This window comes from Camelus dromedarius, chromosome 33, assembly GCF_036321535.1.
Source record: "Camelus dromedarius isolate mCamDro1 chromosome 33, mCamDro1.pat, whole genome shotgun sequence".
Taxonomy (NCBI): domain Eukaryota; kingdom Metazoa; phylum Chordata; class Mammalia; order Artiodactyla; family Camelidae; genus Camelus; species Camelus dromedarius.
The window spans coordinates 8,087,295-8,107,947 of NC_087468.1; the positions used below are offsets into that span (position 1 = coordinate 8,087,295).

The 20,653-nt window shown below is 51.5% G+C and overlaps 1 protein-coding gene across 7 annotated transcripts in view; it reads right to left on the minus strand.

The window, feature by feature from the left end:
* IL1R1 (interleukin 1 receptor type 1) overlaps window positions 1-20,653 on the minus strand; it is a 58,856-nt gene that overhangs the window by 10,965 nt on the left and 27,238 nt on the right. Inside the window, exons 1-6 of one of the 7 annotated variants that reach the window (XM_031441051.2) lie at window positions 18,958-19,081; window positions 9,095-9,153; window positions 6,710-6,811; window positions 3,990-4,056; window positions 584-818; window positions 294-483 (exon numbers count right to left, since the gene is read on the minus strand). In XM_031441051.2, the coding sequence (XP_031296911.1) occupies window positions 294-483; window positions 584-818; window positions 3,990-4,050 (486 nt within the window). In that variant the 5' untranslated portion in view covers window positions 4,051-4,056; window positions 6,710-6,811; window positions 9,095-9,153; window positions 18,958-19,081. Of the gene's footprint in view, window positions 1-293; window positions 484-583; window positions 819-3,989; window positions 4,057-6,709; window positions 6,812-8,952; window positions 9,154-9,846; window positions 10,037-18,957; window positions 19,082-20,653 lie in introns of those variants that run through there. The other 6 variants (XM_031441046.2, XM_010991896.3, XM_031441050.2 and 3 more) reach the window with 6 other exon arrangements.

Sequence of the window (20,653 nt, forward strand, 5' to 3'; positions counted from 1 at the left end):
AACCTCTAAATCTATGACCACCCTTATCTTTGAACGTCTTTCATGCCTACTGTACTTTCCTCAACTATATCTTATTAAACAAAAGTAACAGAAAGCAAGATTTTTAGTTAAGCTGCAAATTAAATGAATACCGTCTTTAAACTTTTTTTGAAAACATCCTATTAAGTTTCACCACTCAAAAGCAAACAGTATGCCAGATGAAAAAGTGCTTTGCAGGTTCACCCTATTGTCCGTGACAGGGAAGTATTTTTATTTGCTGGAGAAGTAAAACGCCGTATTTAATATAAAATTACCTTATACCACTGGACTTCAGGTAACGCATTGCTTTCATCTTTTAAAAAATCCAGGTAAGGACAGACAAGCTGTCCATCTCCAGGAACCAGCAGCTTCTGTGTGAACACAGCTTGTGCGCTGTAACACAGGGTAGGCTCGTGCTGGACAAACTTTGCAGCTATTTTAATTTTGAGGCAGTAAGTCGAATTTCTAAAATAAATCAAAAGAGGTTTATTAGAAGATTTTTCTGTCCTTAGCCATGGCAGGTCCACAGGACACAGGTTGGTAACAGATAAATCCCCTCTCTTACCTTACTGCACAGTAGTAATGTCCTGAATCCTCCACCTTAGCAGGAACAAACCAAAGTTTATCTTTGTGCTGATGGACCCTGGAGTCTCTCTCCGTAGACACCACTGTCTTGCTGTCATTTTTATACCAAATTATAGTGCCTTTGTTTTCACTTGGGATAAGAGGACACGAACGGACATCAACTTCATGTGCAGATGAAACTAAAATTACTTGTTCTTCACGTTCCTCACATCTGTCTTTAAAAGGGAGAAAGGGAAAGTCATTTCTCTCAGTGTTTCTTCATGTACTGTCTAAACAGAAGAGCATCAGTGATGAAGCATGTCAATTCGTGTTACACATGAGAGTGTTAACAGCCTTATGATTAAGAGAATTATCTTGGGAGTCTGAAAGATTCAGATTCAAATCCAGTGCATCACTCACTACCTGTGTGCCTTCAGCAGGTCATTTAACCTCTCTCATCCTTTCTATCCAGCTAAAAATTGGGGATAAGGTAACAGGAGAGATATTCAGCTCAGATATTCTGCTTCAGTTAAAAGACGGAATAACCAGAAGTTACCCTCCCAAGTGAACAACTAAAAAATGGACGAAGTATATAAAACAACAATGTTCAAGGCATTGAACATCAGGGAACAGAGGACAGAAATGCCAGAAAGACGGGAAACAAAGAGGGTGCAGGGGCAATGGTTTTTCCCAAATTACTGTCTAGAGAGAGACTCTAGGCCATGACACTGCAGGGAGGAGACAATGGCAAAGCCCCTTGTCCTCTCTCTCGAGCTGAGGAGATGGAGCTACAGGTCCAGGTAAACCAGGAGACTGCAGGGCAAAGTACCAAAGAGGTCAGAGCTGCACACAGACAGGGAGCGAGCTTTGGAAGTCTACAGGGAGTCCCCCTCACGTTTTCAGCTGGGAATCAATTAGCATAAGCGTGTAAGAAAACTGTCGAAGGCCAGAGCAAGAATTGCCAAAAGGACTGGCGTGAACAACACCTGAAGCACACACACCCACACTCTGGGAATAGCGGCTGCTCTCAACAGCCGGAAAGGACAGCCTCATCCATCAGGGGCATCAGGTGGAGAACCCAGAAGAGACGTGACTCAGTAGACAGAGCAAATTAGGCCTAGAATAAACCTTGTTCTGATCCTGCCTAGCAAAGCTTAAAAGCATGACCCGAAAGGATCAACCAGCCTTGTGGAAGAACAAAGCTCAAGAATATTTTTAGTAATAAAGAATTAATAAATAAATCCAACACCCAACGTGGTAAAATCTACAATAGCTAGCATCCAATCAAAAATTACTAGGCGTGTGAAAAGGCTGCATAATATAACTAATAATAAGGAGGAAAAAAGTCAGTCCTATCAAAACTGACCCATAAGTGACACAGACGATAGAAGGGATGGAAAATTAAAGTAGTTATTACTATCATGCTCCATGTATTCAAGGTTCCATACCAAGCATGTTGAGTAGAAAAATGAAAGAGATTGAAAAAAAACAAAATCAAACTTCTCGAGATGAAAACTAACTACAGTGTTGACTTAAAAAAACACATGGGACGTGATTAATGGCCGATTTGACACCGCAAAAGAGAAGCTTAGTGAATTTCAAGATACAGCATTAGAAACTCTTCAGAACGAAACACAGAGAGAAAAATGATGGGACAAAAGAAACAGGGCGGTAGTTAGCTGCAGGACAAGTTCAGCACACGTGATACGAAATCTCTTTATCTCTTGACACATCTGCATGGGACACGTGGTATATTCTCGCATCCTGAACCGCGTTCTTCACTTGGGTTCAGGGCATTTGTCTGGTTCGCCTCCTACAGTTCAGGCCAGTCTTTCACTGGTTCTCGGATGAGTGGGACCCTGACCACCAGTCCTCAGAGGCTGCCAGGTTCAGCCCTTGGAGTTCTTTTCTCTTCTAACCATACTCGCTCCCCAGGTGGTCTCGTCTAGTCTCATGGTTCTAATACCAGCTTGCTGAGGTCAATTTTATGCCTCCAACCTTTGGGCTCCAGACCACTTAGTCAGCATCCTTATTTGGGCAGCTGAACTTCACATGCCCAGTCTGAATACCTGCCCTTCCCCCAACCTATTAACGGCAAGCCCACCTTGCATCTGCTCAAGCCAAACCCTTAGTCATCTTTGATTCTTCTCTTTCCCTCACACCCACATCCAGTCCATCTGCAAGCCCTCTAGTCTCTGTCCTCCAGATATATCCAACCCTTGACTGCTCACTTCCCCTTGTCACCCTCGGATATGCTACCATTTCAGTTTGCCTGGATTACTGTCATGGCCTTCTAAGTGGCCACCCTATTTCTGCCTTTGCCTCCCTCTGATCCGTTCACCATAAAAGAACCAGAATGAGCCTGTAAAATATACGTTAGAGCAGCTCTCTGGTTTTAAACAAAGAACCCCAGTCTTCCCATCTCAGAGTACAAGCTGAGATCCTTAGAAAGGTCCACACAGTCAACCCTCCTCCAACTCCCATTACCCAGACGACCTCATCCCTCTTCATATCCCTCACCTTTCCCTCTGCTGCAACCACACTGGTACTTCATTTCCTGTTCGTGCCGATCCTCTTGGCCTCAGGGCCTTGGCACATGCTGCCCGGAATGCTTCCTCACCCCTAACCTGATATCTACATAGCTCCACCCTCTCTTCCCCACTCCTTCAGGTTCAACTCAAAAGTCAAAACTCAGTGAGGCCTTTTCTGGCCACCGTATTAAAAAATTTAACCTCTGCCCACCCCCATCCCAAAACTATATACGTTCCTTTCCTGCTTTTTGTTCTTTTCCCCTCATTTGCCCTTGTTCTGTCTACACGTACCACCATATGACATAAAACATATTTACTTATCCAATATACAGTCTCTCTCCCCTGCTGGGAGGTGAACCCCATGCAGGCAGATACTTCTGCCTGGATGACTCACCGCTGTGCCTGGCACATGGTAGGGGCTAAATGCATTTGTAGGAAGAGAGGGAGAGGGGAGGAGAGACAATGAATAACTAGAGAAGATAAAGAACTGTCTCCTGATGCCTTTCAGCTGCGGATTCATAAAGACAATGTAACGCCTCTCCCAAATGAAAGCCAAGATTTCGCGTACTGTACTTGTCAATCGGTTACAAAGTGGGGAGACGCCTGGACTAGACACCGGAGACCTGGATTTTAGGTCTTGCTCTGAAACAGGCTGCAGGACCTCGGGCTCTCAACCTCACTGGGCCTCAGTTTCCCAAGTGAAAATGACAGAAGGAGAAGTCAAGTTGTTGACAGGACACCCAGCATCACAGCTCTGTGACCAGGAGGCTGTGTCCCCGGAGTCCGCAGAAACAGGGAACACAATGACTCGGTTAGGGAAGGTCCTTCATAACAGATTTTCTTAGCAGACAAGCACACAGGGAAATGCCGACTTACCAGCCTCCAGAGAAGAAATCAGTAGAGCTATGAAGCAAACAAGCCTGAGTAATACTTTCATATTCTCCTGGAGAAACAGAGGAATGAAAGAAAAATTTTAAATGTTACTATTCCCCCCAAAAATCTCTAAAACTACATACGCTGACTCCCCACCTGGCCCCACCCTCATCTGCCCTTGTTCTGTCTACACCTAAAAGCATATGACATAATACAGTTAATTATCTAATACATTGTCTCTGATGGGTCAGCCCCCTACATCATTCATGTGACCATGCTTCTGAATGGAAACGGGGAAAAGGAAGGTGGAGATTTTTGACAGAATTAGGGACAAAGTCACACAGTTTAAGATTAACAAAACGTCCATCCAAATGAAGTTCGTGTTCAGTTTACTGAAGTTTTCCCTTTTGAATGTTCCTGCTCGGTGCTCCTGAGTGGGGTAAGTGTACTGCACACGTCGGTGCAGTCAATTCCAGGCTCGCACTTCCAGGGAACTCGTGCACAAGTCTGTTCAAAGACCTATGAATTCCTCACACTCCACGGGCCCCAAACCAAACTCATTCTCCCCACCAGGCCTGCTCCCCAACTCAGTAACAGGGACACCATTGCCAGACACACACCCACCCACCCACCCATCCGGTGAGAGGCCTGGGCTCCGTGGCCCTTATGCCGCCACCCCCAGAGCTGCAGTCCTCAGTCCTAACCAGTCTGTCTCCTGAGACCATCAACCTGCCCAGTTCACTCACACTCACTGCTGAACAGTCACCAGCTCCTGCCTGGAAAAATTAGGCCAACTGGCTCCCCTCCTGTCTCTCTGCCTGTGGACTTACTGGTTCCATTCAGTCCAAAGGGCTTACAAATTCATACTCACCAAATGATGGGTTCAAGACCCCTGCACTGGCACCCAAAGAAGCCCACACCCTCAGCAAAAGCATCCAGGTCCTCTGTGCTGAGGCTCTGACTTCTCCCCCTAGACTGAGTCCCCTGCCCCTGTCTCCCTCTCCCCAAACCCAGTGCACTCATCAGCCCTCCCCTGGACCTGATCTCCCACCTCAGAGCCCTCCCCTTTGCTATTCCCTCCACCCTGAACCTGGCGGGGAGAGTACCTCCCAACTCATCAGGTCGCATCGGGGGTCATCCTCCCACCAGTGCAGGGAGCCCCTCAGAGCCTTGCCAGGCTAGGCCCTCCTCCTCTGGGCTCCCAGAGCAACCTGGTCAGTGCCGGTCATGGCCCCTAGCACAGGTCACTACCATCACCCCAGGGCAGGAAGCCTCATGGGGGCAGGAACCACGGCCTGCTTATCACCACACCTACAGCACCCAGCGCTGCACTTGGAACTCGGAAGCCCGTGGTAAGTGCTCATGGTATGAGCAAAAAGATGAACTAAAGAAATTCTAACCCTCTCTCCCACCTCAGGGGCCATGGCCAGAGCAGACCGTGTAATTCCATGCTTTGGAAAAAATCTGCCCTTTTAGTTTTACAGGAGATGAAACTTGCCTATATTCTTATCTGTGGCCATAAGTTAACTGTAAACATGGAACTATTTTAACTAAGGCATCACAAATTCAGACTTGAATGCAATGTGATCACTTGAATATTAGCTGGAAAATGTTCTATTTAAGAAGTGGTATTAAAAGGTATAAAAAAAAAGCTACAAAGTGTTTTTTAAATACAGGCCGACCTTGTTTCATTGTGCTTCACTTTCCTGCATCTCACAGATCCTGTGTTTCTTACAAATTAAAGGCTGGTGGCAACGCTGCCTCCGGCAAGTCTGTCGGCACCGTTTTTCCAAAAGCATTTGCTCACTTCCCGTCTCTGTGTCACATTTTGGTACTTCTCAACAATATTTCAGACTTTTTCATCACTGTCATATCTGTTATGTTGATCTGGGATCGGTGATCTTTGATGTTACTATTGTGATTTGTTTTGGGGTGCCACAAATGGGGTCCACATAAGACAGCAAACTTAATCAATAAATGTGTGTTTTCTGACTGCTCCACCCAATGGCCACCTGGCCGTACCCCCATCTCTCTCCTCGGGCCGCCCTGAGACACAAAATTAGGCCAATTAATAACCCTGCAGTGGCCTCTAAGGGAGCAAGTGAAAGGAGGCATCCGTCGATGCAGCAAACCTCATCGTTGTCTCATTTTAAGAAATAGCCACAGACACCCAAGCCTTCAGAAACCACACCCTGACCAGCCAGCAGCTGTCAGCATCAAGGCAGCACCCTCCACCAGCAAAAAGATTACAACTCGCTTTAGGCTCAGGTGATGGGTAGCATTTTTTAGCAATGAAGTATCTTTCAGTTAAGGTATGTACTTTTTTAAGACCTAACGCGACTGTACATTTAATAGACTGTGGTATAGTGTAAACGTAACTTTTATACGAACTGGGAAAACAAAACATCCGTGTGACTCCTCGTTTTACCGCAGTACAAGTTTTACCACAGTGGTCTGGAACCAAAGCCACCACCCCTCCGAGGTCTGCCCGCAAACGCAGGTAAGAAAAGACATGCTAAGCCTGAGTGACCCCCCGGACTGCAGTCCCCTCAGGTCACCTCCAGAAGGAGGACAATGATCCCTGCACCTGATTCAACCTTTGACACCGGCCTCAGAGCAGTGAGACCACATTCCTTAAAAATCCTGTAATCCTGTCATTTTACTCATGTCAATGGCCTCCCCTCACGCTCCGTCTAGATGAATAGCATTATTACAGTATTTACCTTTAAACTCTATTCGGATCGTTACACAAGACAGAGGGCGTCGATGTCTTGCAGGCTGGCTTATCACCTCTCTCTGTCACCACAAGGACGTGTTCTAAGTCTCTGTGGCAAAGAGAAAATAAAGGGTTAAAACGTTCCCCAATTACCTGTTCCAGGTCAATCCATTACTCAGATTAATTAAAGCAAAATAAAGCCAGTTTGGTTGGAAATCAACCAAACCCTGTCAGCGGTTAGTTCATTGAGTCACAAGCTCTGGCTTGTTCGATGACTGGGTGGGGAGACGACAGGGAAGGTGCCGGGCAGAATTCCAAATTAATTGTGGACAAAAGACGTTTCATGATTGCAAGTCCAAGGCCAGTGTGATCTTGGACACGACTCCACCTGGGCCTCTGTGCCCTCATGTGTACAGGTGGCGATGAGCTGGGTGACCTCAGACCCCTTCCTCAGACACGGGAGCCCGGCCCCAGGGGTCCAGGTTTTACTTCACCTGCCCCGGAACTGCTCCAGGAAAAAGCAGGGGACTTTCTGAATCTCTGTCCATCCCCAGGACCCTAGGGCAAGGTGCGGGGAGGGTCAGCTCCAGACCCAAGGATGGGGGTTAAGGATCACATGATCTAGGGAGTGCGGCCAATGGAGAGGAAATAGGTAAAGACGCACCACCCAAGATCAAACTAATCACGTTCCTGACAAAAATTAACAAGCATCCCTTTATGCCCAAGAAACAACACAGACATTCCAAGGATGAGGCCAAACCCGGCCGGCCTTCACACGGCCTGTCGTTGAAAGGCTGGCCAAGTCAGGACGGCCCTTAACAATCTGTGTTCTACTGTAGGCCAGGCAGAGTGCTGGTGCCAGGGGAAAAAAATCACTGTAACAACTTAAAATAGAGAGAGTAAAATATATAAAATGAGAACTGGCTCTTCGGGACAATCACAGTTCAGGCCATCAGCTACGTGTGACCACGAGACACACCCCAGGTGCCCATCGATGGCACATGATGGGGAAAAGCTCAGCATCCTTGTCGCAGTTCCCCCTTTGGACAAAATGGGGTTGATGTTAACAGGACTTGCGGTTGAAGGCAAATGAGTTGTCACGTGGGAAGGGCTTAGAACATGGTCTGGCAAGTGGTCACACTCCGAAGTGAGCGACTGATTATAAATCACCCCACGTTCTGATGACAGATGTTAAGTTTTGGTAAAATGTTCCCAGAGACCCATTCATTTTTTTGTTCATTCGCTGCCGAATTCTACAACTGTACACGGAAGTTCTACTCCATCCCTGCGTCTGCACTTGGTCCTGGGAACAAAACTAGGAATAACGACCCAGGTCTGGCTCGAGTTGCTCAGCAGCCAGCGGGGAGAGGGGGCACGTCCACAGAGTCACACCGAGATGCAGGACCGTCCACGGGGAGAGCGATGCCCCAGACGTGAGGGAAGACAGGGCCTAACACGGACTGGAGGAGGGCTCCTGAACGAGTGTTACCTGAGCCACAGGGTGGAGACAGCATGGGGGAGACCAGCACCCTCGTGTTCCGGAGCAAAGTCAAAGAGGTGCTGAGAAGCAAAGCTGGAGAGACGGAAAGGGCCCGGGACACAAAGAGCCTTGCTGCGGAGCTGGGACTGCAGTGTGTCGGTGACAGAATAGTCACTCAGAGGTTTTAAGTCACAGGGTGGTGTACGATCAGATTTTCTTTTTTTATGGAAATTTTGGCACCCCTGCGGAATATGTACAGGAGATGAGCAGGGGAGGCGGGGAGAGCAGGCAGTCGGGGAGGCTGTCCAGGTGAGCGGGGATGCAGGCAGTGACAGACAGACAGACAGACAGAGGGGGGCATATCTGAGACCCACTCAAAGGCAAGTGAGAGAAGGCGCGACTGAGTGGTCCTGGGACCCACCAGGCCTGGTTCACTCAGGCAGGACCAGCGAGGGGCAGGGCAGGCGAGGAGGGCAGCTTCTAACACCCACAGAGCGGAGGAGATGCCCAGGGGTCACTCACTGAGTCACTGGCCTGTGTCTCCCGGGACTACAACGTGACAGAAATGGAGAGTCTGAGAGTGAGGTGCAAGTTAAGTGACGTGGACACAGAGCCTGGGGTGACATGGACTTGAGGCTGCGTCACCTGGTCACAGCCATGGCCCAGGGGGAGGCAACCCTGGGAGAAGGGTTCAGCGGGGTCTCTCAAGGGGCTCCCAGACCCCTTCCAAAATCAGATAAAACCATGCATCTGTCCCCCAAAAAACATACCGACGGAAACAAAATACTCTGCGTGCAGCGGGAGATAGTCCAGAGCTACGTGAAACAGGCTGCAAGGCGTTGGCGGCAGATGAGGAAAGGCCGGCGGGGCCCTGGGGCGAAGCAGCCCGGTCACCACGGAGGAGGCCTTTACCTGCCGGAGGTGGTCCTGCTTCTCAGGAGGGAGTCACCATCTCTAAGGGGCGCATCTACCTGGGGCAGAAGGAGCACACGTGGGCGTGAGCTTGAACGAAGAAGGTTAGTTAAACCAGCGAGCGCCGCACAGATCTCAAGGCACCCCCCCAAAAACCAGAACAAGCTCTCAAAGATGAGTCTCGGGTTTAGAGAGCATGTGTTCCACAGTCCCTTGAGAAAACAGTTTCAGAAAATCGCGTCAGGGGTGAGGAGCACAGAGGCTGACAACCCCCAGCTCATTTTGGTGAAACACACGCAGCTGGCGCTTGTCTGGACACAGGGATGCAGGAATGAGCTAACCCACCACAGGGAGCCCGGCTTCACGCATCTCAGGAATAACACGCAGAGAAACACAGGGGCCAGGAGAAACAGCCAGGCACCCTCTCCAGGTCCTCCCCCTTCCTGACACCAAGCACATTAACACATCTGCATCCCAAATTATGTAATCTGAGCCAACTCCAAAAATGCGGAGCTGGGATCACCCTGCTGTTACGTCCTGTAGACATTTCAACATTCAGTCCTGGTTTTGCAATTTACTTTTAGTATTTTGGAGTCTAATTTTTTTTTTCAGGTCTGAATCATGTTCTTAGGCCTCTGAAAAGCTTGTAAGGACTAAGTATAAGGTCTTTGAATGCCCAACGGATCAAATAGCCTGACTAATTCAACGCCAAACGTTCTGCTTGGACTAAACGTACCACCCCTGTTACTCACTTCGGACTTATGAGAAAGCACAGGGCATCCTATCAAAGTGGCAGAGCTCATCAGTGTGAGTCATAACAGGGCACGAGACCAAGGAGCAGCTCCCCGGGTCTTCCGTCTGCAGTCCCAGCGCAGGGCCCTCCCTGCCTGCAGCTGTGCGGCCCAGAAATGGCTGCAGCCGATGGGGACCCGATGCACATGTCAGGGAGAAATTAACAGAGTGAAGTTGGGGGACAGGAGCAGGCACATGCGGTGAATTTACTTGGAAGGCCCAAGAAACCTTCTGCAGGGAAGCTGACTCCCCACGTCCGTTCCCCTAACCGCTTCACTTTCCCTCTTCCTCTTTGCCCCAGAAGCTTCGGAAAAGAATTTTCACATCCACTGCTGAACGGCCTGCCCTCTGCCCACCAGCCTCACGGCCCCACCACAGGCTCCTGGTTTGTCTCTGCGAAGGGCCCCCCAGTCCCCATCTTTCTGGACGGCTCTAGAGCAAGTGGTCCCACCCCCCCACTTCCCCTTCCTGACTCCCTGGGATGAGGGCCCCGCCCCCTCTCCTCCATCACCCCCTGGCCATTTCCTTCTCAGGCTCCCCTCCTGGCACACCTGTAAGCCTTTGGCCCTGCTGCCTCCATGGTGCCTCTACGGTCCTTCCTAAGACCGTCGACCAATTTGACCTTCCTGGTGGGCCAGCTTCTCCTGTGACTTCTGACCAGCTCTGGGCAGATTCTGATTGGAAGCCGCTCCCAGGGGCCCCGCATACCCCACCCCAACTTCCTCCTCAGCCAAGAGAGCCACATCACATGGGTTCTTCCCGGCACTGCGCACAGGGGCCTCAGACGTCTGCGCCAGGACCCAGGGCTCTGGCCACACTGGACAGCTCCCCTGGCCGCTGGACTTCCCCACCTGGCCAGGCGGGAAAGGTCCAGGGCAGACTCACTCATCCCCCACACTCCTGTGATGTGGTAAGCACCCAAGAAGTACTCGTGGTCGAAAGAGAGGGAGAAGGAGGAGGAGAAAGAGGGAGGGAGGGAGGGAGAAAGAGGGAGGGATCCACCCACCCACCCTCTTGGCATCAGACCAAAAAGGGACCAAAACCAATCTTGCCAAGAATCTAGCGGGAGGGATGGGATGCAGAGACCGCGTGTGAGTCAGAGAACATAAACTCGAGTCTGGCGGCGGCCGGCAATCACACAGGAGGAGGTGGACCACTGCCTAAGGCGTGAGACACGGGACTCACACCGGAGGGCTGGGGGCTCTGAGGGACAGAGCAGCCAGAGCAAGGCTGGAGGCTGAGAGCTTTGAGGCCAGAAAGAATACTCGGCAAACATCACCTCCCTATCCAGTGGCAACTTAGCCAAGTCCAAGGTGATTTTTGAAATCAGCTTGTAGTAAAATTCAAAATAGCCTTTTAGAAAGTATTGACAACAAAAAGCCACAGATTTATTCCCCCATGTTGTTTCTCAGATGAATTTTCCACATAAAATAAGACGATTAGCTCCCCCGGTAAATTAACAAGCCCTGACACCGCCCCCCTTCCCGCCCTGGTGCATGATGCCTGTGATACGTATGAAATTTCCCCGACCTGCTGACATCCTCCCCGTGGCGGCTTCCAGCTGGGGTGCAGGGACACAGTGGTGCACTGAGGTTCCCGTGCACGACCCGGGGCCGTCATCAAGGGGGCCTGGGGCGACCCCAGTCCTCGGCTAACCTCCCCCCACCTCCAGCCGCCTGGTCTGGTCCATTCACTCCAGCACACCACGGGGTGAAAGCAGGAAGCATGGCTTTCTGTGACGCTCACGTGAAAAGGGGAGCCCCTGGGAACCTCCCGAGTACAGTTCCCACTGGTTTTTGGTGATGACGACATATTTGGAAGCCAGGATGTCTCAACATGACTATGTGGTACGTGGAACATACATACAAAACTATTGGTTTATTAAAGATAAAGTGACAATGCAAGTGAGAAACTTCAGTGAGAGCTAAATTATAAGGACAGAGATTAAGTATAAGAATTTACAACGAGCCTAAGGGGCCCTCACTAACGCCCCCCTTCCGGGAAGGACTGACTTCGTCCAGAGCACCTTCCTGTCACTGTGAGAGATCCCACACTCAGTGCAGACACAGGAAAAGAGACATCGGGGGGAGGAAGGGGCTGTCACAAGAACCCAAGGGGTATCAAGGCCCAATGCCCCGCAAAGGGGGCGGGAGCACAGGCTCCTACTTTGGGGCCACAAAGCATCTCTAAAGGCCTTCTTAGTCTTGAGAGATTTCCAGCAGCCTTGAGGAATTCCCTTCTTGTTTGTGAGGAATTCCCTCACATGTGACTCTTGCCTTCCAGGACAGAGCCAGGCCCGGGACCGCGGGGGCACCCAGCAGATGCACCCCAGGCATTGCGAAGCCACACGAGCTGAGTGGGCCCCGTTCTGGGGAGACTGGGAGCAGAGGCTGGCGCTGGGGGCAGCATCCAGGCGGCGTGGTCCCACACGGGGTTTTCAGGGTGCAGTGCCCCAGGGTGCTCAGGCAGCTTCCATCTCCATGAACCTCCAAGCCTGCCCCCAGCTCCATCCCGTCCTGTGGGGGCCCTGAGCGTGCACACAGGCAGACATTCCCCCATATGGCCCCGGCCACTCTGCAGACCAGGGAGGCCCACAGGCAGTGGACAACCCTGCATAGGTCCTGGAATCCGAGTCCAGGCTATTTGGGAAGGGAATTTCAGGGCTCCCGGGTCCCGGGACCATCCCCTTGGCCCAACAGACTCCGGACCACTGCTCGCTGAGAAGCAGAGCGGAACCCTCCAAAGCACACGGCCCGGGTGGGACCTCTCTTGCCCGGGTCTAAGGGAAGTTTCTGCGGAAACCCAAGGAGAGAGGGATGACGGCATTGGGGGCCCCTCCCTCTTCCAGGGCCCGAAGTAGCAGACCCCACCTCTTAGCTGTAGAAGGAAATCCTAACGGTACTTTCCATGTTTCCACCTCATGCCAACTCACTGCCCACACTGAGTGCCTCGTAAAGAAGCGGGCGGCATTGTTTAAAACAACTTCCCATCCCAAACGTTAACCCACGTGGTCTACGTGCGCCTCTGACGTAATCCAGACACATTCAGAGAATCAGGCTTCAACACGATTGCCTCTAACCAAGAATGACAGTGAGTGACTCCCTGAGAAAAGCAAGGATGACAAAGTAGGTCCTTCAGCCCCTGAAATGTCACAGCCCACACGTTCTGTCGAAAATCAGTAGAAACATGTATGGGAAACGGGCTACGGTGTTACAGCGAAGCCCATAATTACAATCCTCACCTGTTACAGGGATTCAACCAGCTATGAAACACTCTCTAATATTGCTGAGACCAAAATGTCATTTTAAAGACAAGGCAAAAAAAGGAACTTACTTATAAAGTCGGAGAACCACATGATGGTGGAAAATACTTGAAAATTCTGTTTGGTACAAGACCTTGTTTCCTAAACGAAATCCACAAACCCCACCCCAGAGAAGCTGCAGACAGTCAGGGAATCAGAGTCTATCCTCCCGGGGTCATGATTTTATCTGAGGATTTTCTAGGGGGGGTGGGGTGTGATTGTCATATTAGAGGAGACACGGCTGTATCGTGAAGAGGAAAGGAGAGTCTCAGAGATAAAGCAAGAGGCATCGAGAACTAGCCCCCCCGGTGATGCCTTGGAGAGCTGGTTGAGCATTTCCTGGAATCCTTTGGAGATAAAATCTGAGAGGCACCATCCTCCATAAACCTGCAGTCATCTCTGTTCAGTCCCAATCATGAGAAAGAGAAGCATCGAGAACCCACAAACTACAGACACACAGGGCAGCCCACACTAAGGACGGAGGAGACCCCAGACGGCTCCTCATGCGCCACAGGGAAGGACAACACAGAAGGGACCTTCTGGGGGTCCCCACGGTGCGCTCCCAACGTGACAGGACTGTTCCCCTCCGTAGAGATGAACAAATAACATGCAGGACACCCCAAGCCCCGACTTGAGGTCAGCATGACTGTCACCAACTCTCCCCTCAAGACAAAGTTTTACGCGACTCTGAGCAAACAGAACCATCCCACACAGAGGCCACGGGAACCCCCATCCTCTCAGAAGGTCCAAGAAACACTGAAACATCAATGATCTTCCTATCAGCAGACGGAGAGCAAAGCCTAGCTCACTGAACTCTCTGACTTACTTATCCTAACAAACGGGGCAGGGAAAGTTTTTTCATCATAAGAACATCACCTACAGGACATGCAGATAAAGTAAAAATAGCCACGGAGGTTTCCTGTGTTGCTAGGAAATCTCAGTTTCCACAAGGCACAAAGCCACCAAACTGGTGGGTCACGTGGGCGTTCGGGGCAGAGGGGGAAACGAGGCTCAGAGGGTTGTGATTCTGGCCACAAGCGGGCTGCAGACGGGAACGGGCTTGACCGCTGGGCTGGAGTTCGACGAGGTCTCCATCTCTCTTCTGGACAAGAGACACCAGGCCCGGCAGTAGGAGGGGCTCTGGTCTCTGTCCCTGGGGTGCTTTCCAGCACATAGACTCGCCCCCTCCAGTGTCTCACCCCTGCAGGACAGCCCCATCCCAGACACTTGCCAAAGGCTCTGATACTGAGTCCGGCCACGCAGGACTTGCAGAAAGTCCACTGTGAGCAAGAGTAAGTCCCTTGGTCACGTGAGAACAGTCCTGTTTCTCAGAGTGGGGTCTGCAGGTGAATCTCAGAGGACCAGACAGCCTCTGCAAGCATCTTCCAGTGTTTTCACTCCTGCGGGCTTTTTCATTGAGCTAAAACATGCACACGGTCAGGGGGAGGGCGCAGCTCAGCGGTGGAACGCGTGCTTAGCACGCACGAGGTCCTGGGTTCAATCCTAGCAACTCCATTAAAAAAAAGAGAAATTTAAAAAAATTCTTTTAAAACCACATGCATCCGGTCAAATACACAACAAATCTTAAGTGTACAATTCCACAACCTATGACAACTGTATACACCAGGACACCCCCACCGGGATAGAAACCATTTCCATCCCCCCTAAATCTCCCAGGCCCCTCTGAGCAGTCAGCCCCTGCTGCACTCGCCCCCAGGGTTCTGATTTTATCACCTCCTCCGTGACCCTCTGACAGCTGACGCGAGTGCATCCAGACGGCCAGCTCACACCTGCTCTTATCAGCACCGTGTCATTTCAGGGCACACACCCGCATCAGCGCTCTCACCACTCACTACCAAGTGATGCAGAGAAAGCAGTGGTTCTCGACGGGGCCAGCATTTCCCCGAAGGAGCAGTTTGGAAGCTGTGGGTGGCCATTCACTAGCGGTGCATTTAGTGGCGGAGTCACAGACGGGAATCAGCCCCACCCGGTGAAGACTGGTCCCTCATCCTGATTGACCTCCAGGCCCCCGCAGACGTTCACACTGATGGAAGCATCATTTATCACTATGGGAGCCTAGCGCCCCACTCCACCCTACACTTAGGTAAAATACATTTTGTTGGAACAATTTTCATAGACACTGAATTCTCCAGGGATGCAACCCCTATGAAAACAGAGGGAGGACTGGCCTTCGACCATCATTTAGATCCCGACCAGGAGTCAGTTCTCATCCAGTGGAGTATAGATGTCCGCCGGGACTCTCCTGCTCCAGACTGCACAGGCAGCCGCCCCACAAGACCCAGTGCTCAGTCTGCATAAAGCGCCAGTGACCTCATCCGGTCCTGGTTTGGCTCACACCAAAATACATCATTTTAACCCAAATTACTTTACTTATTCTTTATATCTACTATCATATCGGTTATTTAGAAATTACATTGCAGGTAGGTTTGATTATATCATTTTGGAATTGTAAAGGGGGTGTTTAAAAATATTTGCGTTAAAAGGGGTCACTGGGTTCTGAATGGGGTAAGAAGCGCTGGTCTAAAGTGACAGCATCTAACTCTTAATTTCACTCGTGGGCGGGAGCCGTCAGCTGCATTTTCAGGGGTCCATGAGGTCCATGGAAGCCACATGTGCAGAGCCCGGGACGCTGTCACTTTTGATGCTCCCCGTACCACAAGCTCTGTGAGTCCCGCTGAAATGCAGTCACCAAACTGCCCTTTAATGGTGGTCACTTTAAGAGATGCCTAAAAGCTGCTCTTTGAATCTCTCAAATGGGAAGCTTCAGGAGAGACTTCCCACTTCTATCAGGGATGTTTTCACTTCTCCTGAGCACTTCTTCATCTTGAAGACACAGGCAGCTGTGCCCTGGCAGATCCCTCCCACTGCCTGCAGGAGGGGATACTGGTGTTGCCGGCCTTGACCAGTTAAAACCACCCTGGGGGCTTTAGGAACACCACTGCCCGGACACAGCCCGAGATGCTCATTAGTTTGCTCTGCTGTCTGGTCCAGCCGAGCTTGCAGTGAGCTCTCCTCCACCCCTGCAGCCCCAGTGGGCTGCAAGGTACACACTACTGTATACAAAATAGATAAACAACAAGGACCTAATGTACAGCACAGGGAACTGTAGTCAACATCCTGTAATAACCTATACCAGAAAAGAATCTGAGAAAGAATAGATAGGTAGGTAGATAAATAGACAGACGGACAGACAGATGGATATGCATAACTGAATCACTTTGCTGTACACCTGAATCACTGTAAATCAACTATTTTTCAATTTTTTTTTTAAAAAGTACCTAGTTCTTTAAGGTTTACGTTTTATACATTTCTGGACTCCACTTTGTCTCCACCCTTGTCTTTCTTTCATCCTAATGTCAATTTACGGCATCTTACAAATCCTTTCCGAAACAGGTAGAAATGAAAAATTTGTCTCCGTTCCTCGGCCACACGCATGAAAAGAGGGGGCAGCCTAGAATCCCGAGGTAGGCAGGTGACCAGCAACCTTGAGGAACCCAGCCCCTTAATGAGATCCCGCTGGTGCGAGGGTCCTCTGCAAGCTCCCACCAGCTGAGTACAGCTGAAGCAGCGCCACCTGGGGCCACTGCAGGCAAGGGGGCGGGGACAAAGCTGCTGACAGTGCCAATGTGTCAGCCCGCCTGGCAACTTTGAAGGGAGGAAAAAGCAAACTGTGTCTGCTGACAGCAGCCGACAGGGAGCGTCGCGGGCCTGGAGCGTCCCAGAGCCCCTGGTGAGGTGACTTTTCTGCTTCCAAGTTGCAAGGCCACAGCAAATCCACCATGTAGCATAATTAATAGTAACCTGCCCCCTATGCTATGGTAGATTCACTCCAATTGTCCAGCTTGGCCACTTTAATCAGTGAGGCTGCTTCCATGTGGACACACCTCCCACGGCTGCATCCCAGTCATGGGTTCTCCATCTGCCCTGGTCCAAGGGCCCGGCTGAGCCACAGGGTACACTCAGCACCTCTGCTGTTCTCTAGGGAGACAAAGAGCTGCCTCAGTGCCCATCACCTTCTCGTGTTCTCGACGGGAGATGCTAAGTAGTGTCCTGCCTGTGGGCAGCCAGTGTCCCCACATCCTGTCCTCAGGGTGAATATCCAAGAACCCCATTAGGCAGAGAGACCCCTGATGCTCTGTGACTTCCATTCGAGGACAGAGATTTGCATCTGTCTTGTCCACTGCTTTACCCTCAGGACTTGGAACAGTGCTCAGCACACAGCAGACATTCAGCACACATCTGTTCAGTAAGTATGTGGATCTAATATTAAATAGCGTTCCACCTACGATGAAGGAATTACTCACAATGCTACGTGTTTCAGAGCCGTAATGAAAGTCTTGGTGACACGCTGTGCCACAGAGGGCCCTGCAGAGCTTATTAAAAATGGGGAGGGTTTTGTCCTGCCTCTGCCAAGGTCATGTGAGAATTCAGGTCAAATATCTTTCCTAGAATTGCATGGAGGCCACCTGAGGATGGTCAGGTGCAGTGACCGCTCCACATACAACAGAATGGCAGCCAGCCAAATAAGACAAAATACATCAGGGCTCCCACACCCCTTCTCCATCCAATCCCATCCCAAAGGCCCCATGTTTTTTTTTTCGAGTGCAAAACGTAAGGTAGAATATGAATACAGAAGATGAAATACTAAATAGGATGTAAAATAAATAAGAAACTAAAAGAAGGCAAGAGAGAAAAAGATGCATGACAGATTAGCTGGAGAAACGGCGGCCTCCTCCGCCAGCACCAGCCCTGGTTCTCTGTTCACAGTCAGAGCCCCGTTTTCACATTCACCTTCCTGAAGCTTGGCACTCAGCCACGGGCACACTCCAGTGGTGCGTGGCTCTCCGCTCACCTTTTCTCCAAGGTACCAGTGGCCCAGACACATCCCTTACCTCAGTTCCTAAGCCAAGACCGCGGGAAGGTGCCCATCTGACAAATAGCCCCTCCCTCCAGGATTCACTTCCAACAGCTGCCCAGGGCAGGAATCCTCACACCCAGCGCACACAGCGCAGAGGAGAAAGCCCCGGGGGGCGGGATGGTTGGCAGCCATCACATCATAAAATAGAAGCCACCGGGTTTGGAGTTCAGAGGTCTCTCCTTCTGGTACCTGCCCTCCAACAAGTTAGTCACTCTGTCTAAGCCTCTGCTTCGTCCCCTGTAACAGGAGGGTGGCAATTGCATCTCACTCTCAAGACGGTGGGGAGGATAAAAGAGCACTGAGTGTAAAGGGGATTATAAACTGTAAAATGAGAGACATGCCTGTTGTAAATGTGTGACTTCCTGGTGTCCGTAGCTACACCACCCAGTATCATCCTTTATCTGCAAGGGCCACACGTCACCCGCCCCACTGCGTTTAGGGCATTCATACCTTATCTTCTCTGGAGACAACGCTTTGGAGCCGAAACCCCTAAAAAGAGATACTCGCAAACCAGTTGAACTTGGCCGGATTAAAATGCCTGGAAGCAGTTTACAAACACGCACACACACCCACACACACCCTAGAACAACCCTCCGGAACCATCGCCAAGCTCCCCGAAGACAGATGTGAACAACTTTTACTCCTGCTTGACACGGGAATAAAAACAAAGCCCCCAAACCCAGAGATTTAACCGCCATAACTCTCTTATGCAACAAGCTGACACAAGGGTAACTGAGAAAGGAGGCTTTCCTCGCGCTGCCGCCAAGGTGCCAAAGCCACAGTCTCCCCCAACCCCCCGGCACCCGGCCCGGCGCCCCAGAGTCCTCCTACCTGGGCGCCCCGGGGACGGCGTGCAGGGTGGCCCGCCGGCGGGGCGCGCCCTGGGAGCCGGGCGGGCGTCACATCCCCGCGCTCAGGCCCGGGCCGCGGGCTCCCGGCCGGCTCCGCCCTCGCGCCCGGGAAGTGCGGGCGCCGCTCTGGCTCCAGCCTGGCTCTGCTCGGGATCGGGGTCCGCGGGGGCGGGGAGAGGGCGGGGAGAGGGCGGGGAGAGGGCGGGGCCCGGGCGGGGGGGAGGGCGGGGACAGGCCGAGGACCGCCCCTACCCCGCCCCACCCGGGAGCCGCCAGACTGGCAGCCCCTTTCCAGCGCCGCCCCGCCCCGGGCAACCCCGCGGGCGCGCCCCCCGGACTGAGATGGGGCGACTCACCGAGACCCCGCCACCCGGCTACTCTCCACCCACTGCGGGGTCTCCGGCACCACTTCCAACGGAGCAGGCGACCCGCAGGACTCCTCGCCCGGAGGCGACACTCACGCTTCTGTCCCCGAGCCTGACAGTCCGCCAGCCTCCGGAGTTCTGTGACCTTGGACGAGTCCCGAACCTCCGTGTACCTCCGTTTCCTCTTCTGGGAAAAGAGATCATAACAACACCGCCCCCCGCCCCCCGCCCCACAGAGGGGTTGGGACGATTAAGCGAGCTAATACTGTACACCAGGGCCAGGCGCAGGGTTGACATCACAGAGTCACCTGCTACTTTTACTGTCATTGTCTTTCTCCTCAGTGGAAAGGTTACAGGTGGGACAGTCTTGGTACCAGACTTCTTGGCCAGACCTCAGATGCTTTTACGCTTAAAACCCACTCACTCACTTTGAACTCGGAGGAATGCTATGAATGGTCACACCTCGGTCGGGGGAGGGGAGGATGCTGGGGTCCCCGCTGCGCTGGCTTGGGCTCCAAGGGGCTCTTCCCTTTCCCTCCGTGCCTCCAGCAGGTGACCAGCCCCCAGCTTGTTTTGAAGACTTCTCGGGCCGTGCTCCCAGGAGACACGGAGTAAATGATGATGGCTTCCTTCCTAATAAAACACACCGCCCCTTCCCGTATCCCTTCCAGACTGGGCGGGCGCTCGTTTCCCTAACCCATGGCTTGATACCCCAGTCAGAAACTCAAGAATTGAGCTAACCTGGGCCTCAGCCACCCCAGATAGTTCTGAAATGGAAGGATGCCTAAAGGGTGGAGTAGCAACACTCCTCAGCCCTAATGCTGACTGGGGACCTCCCATGATGACCGTTTCTCATTTTTTATTTTATCTGGTTCCAGAGACTTATGGCTCCTCTTTCTCAGGGAAACAAGCTCAAATCTGTGCCCAGTGACATAGTACAATGAGAACTCATCACATCTTCTGTCTCTTGGTATATTCCTGTTCAGGTGGTGGTTCCAGAAACCTGGCCCACACATTAGAATCCAGGGGAGATCTGGATCGCCCCTACCCAGATCAGTCCCATCAAAATCTCTGGGGCTGAGGCCCGAACGTCAGTGTTTTTCAAGCTCCTGGGTGATTCCAAGATGCAGCCAAGATTGCAAACAAGTGTTCATTCAAGCTCCCACAGTGATGCCCGTTTTCTGAATCTGCCACCAGAAGCCACTGCAACACGTGTGCCCCCGTGGCAGCTGATGAAACTGACACTGGTGGGCTCGGCTCGGCACTGCAGAACTAGCTCAGAAGCAATAAACCATCTTTCTGTTTATACAA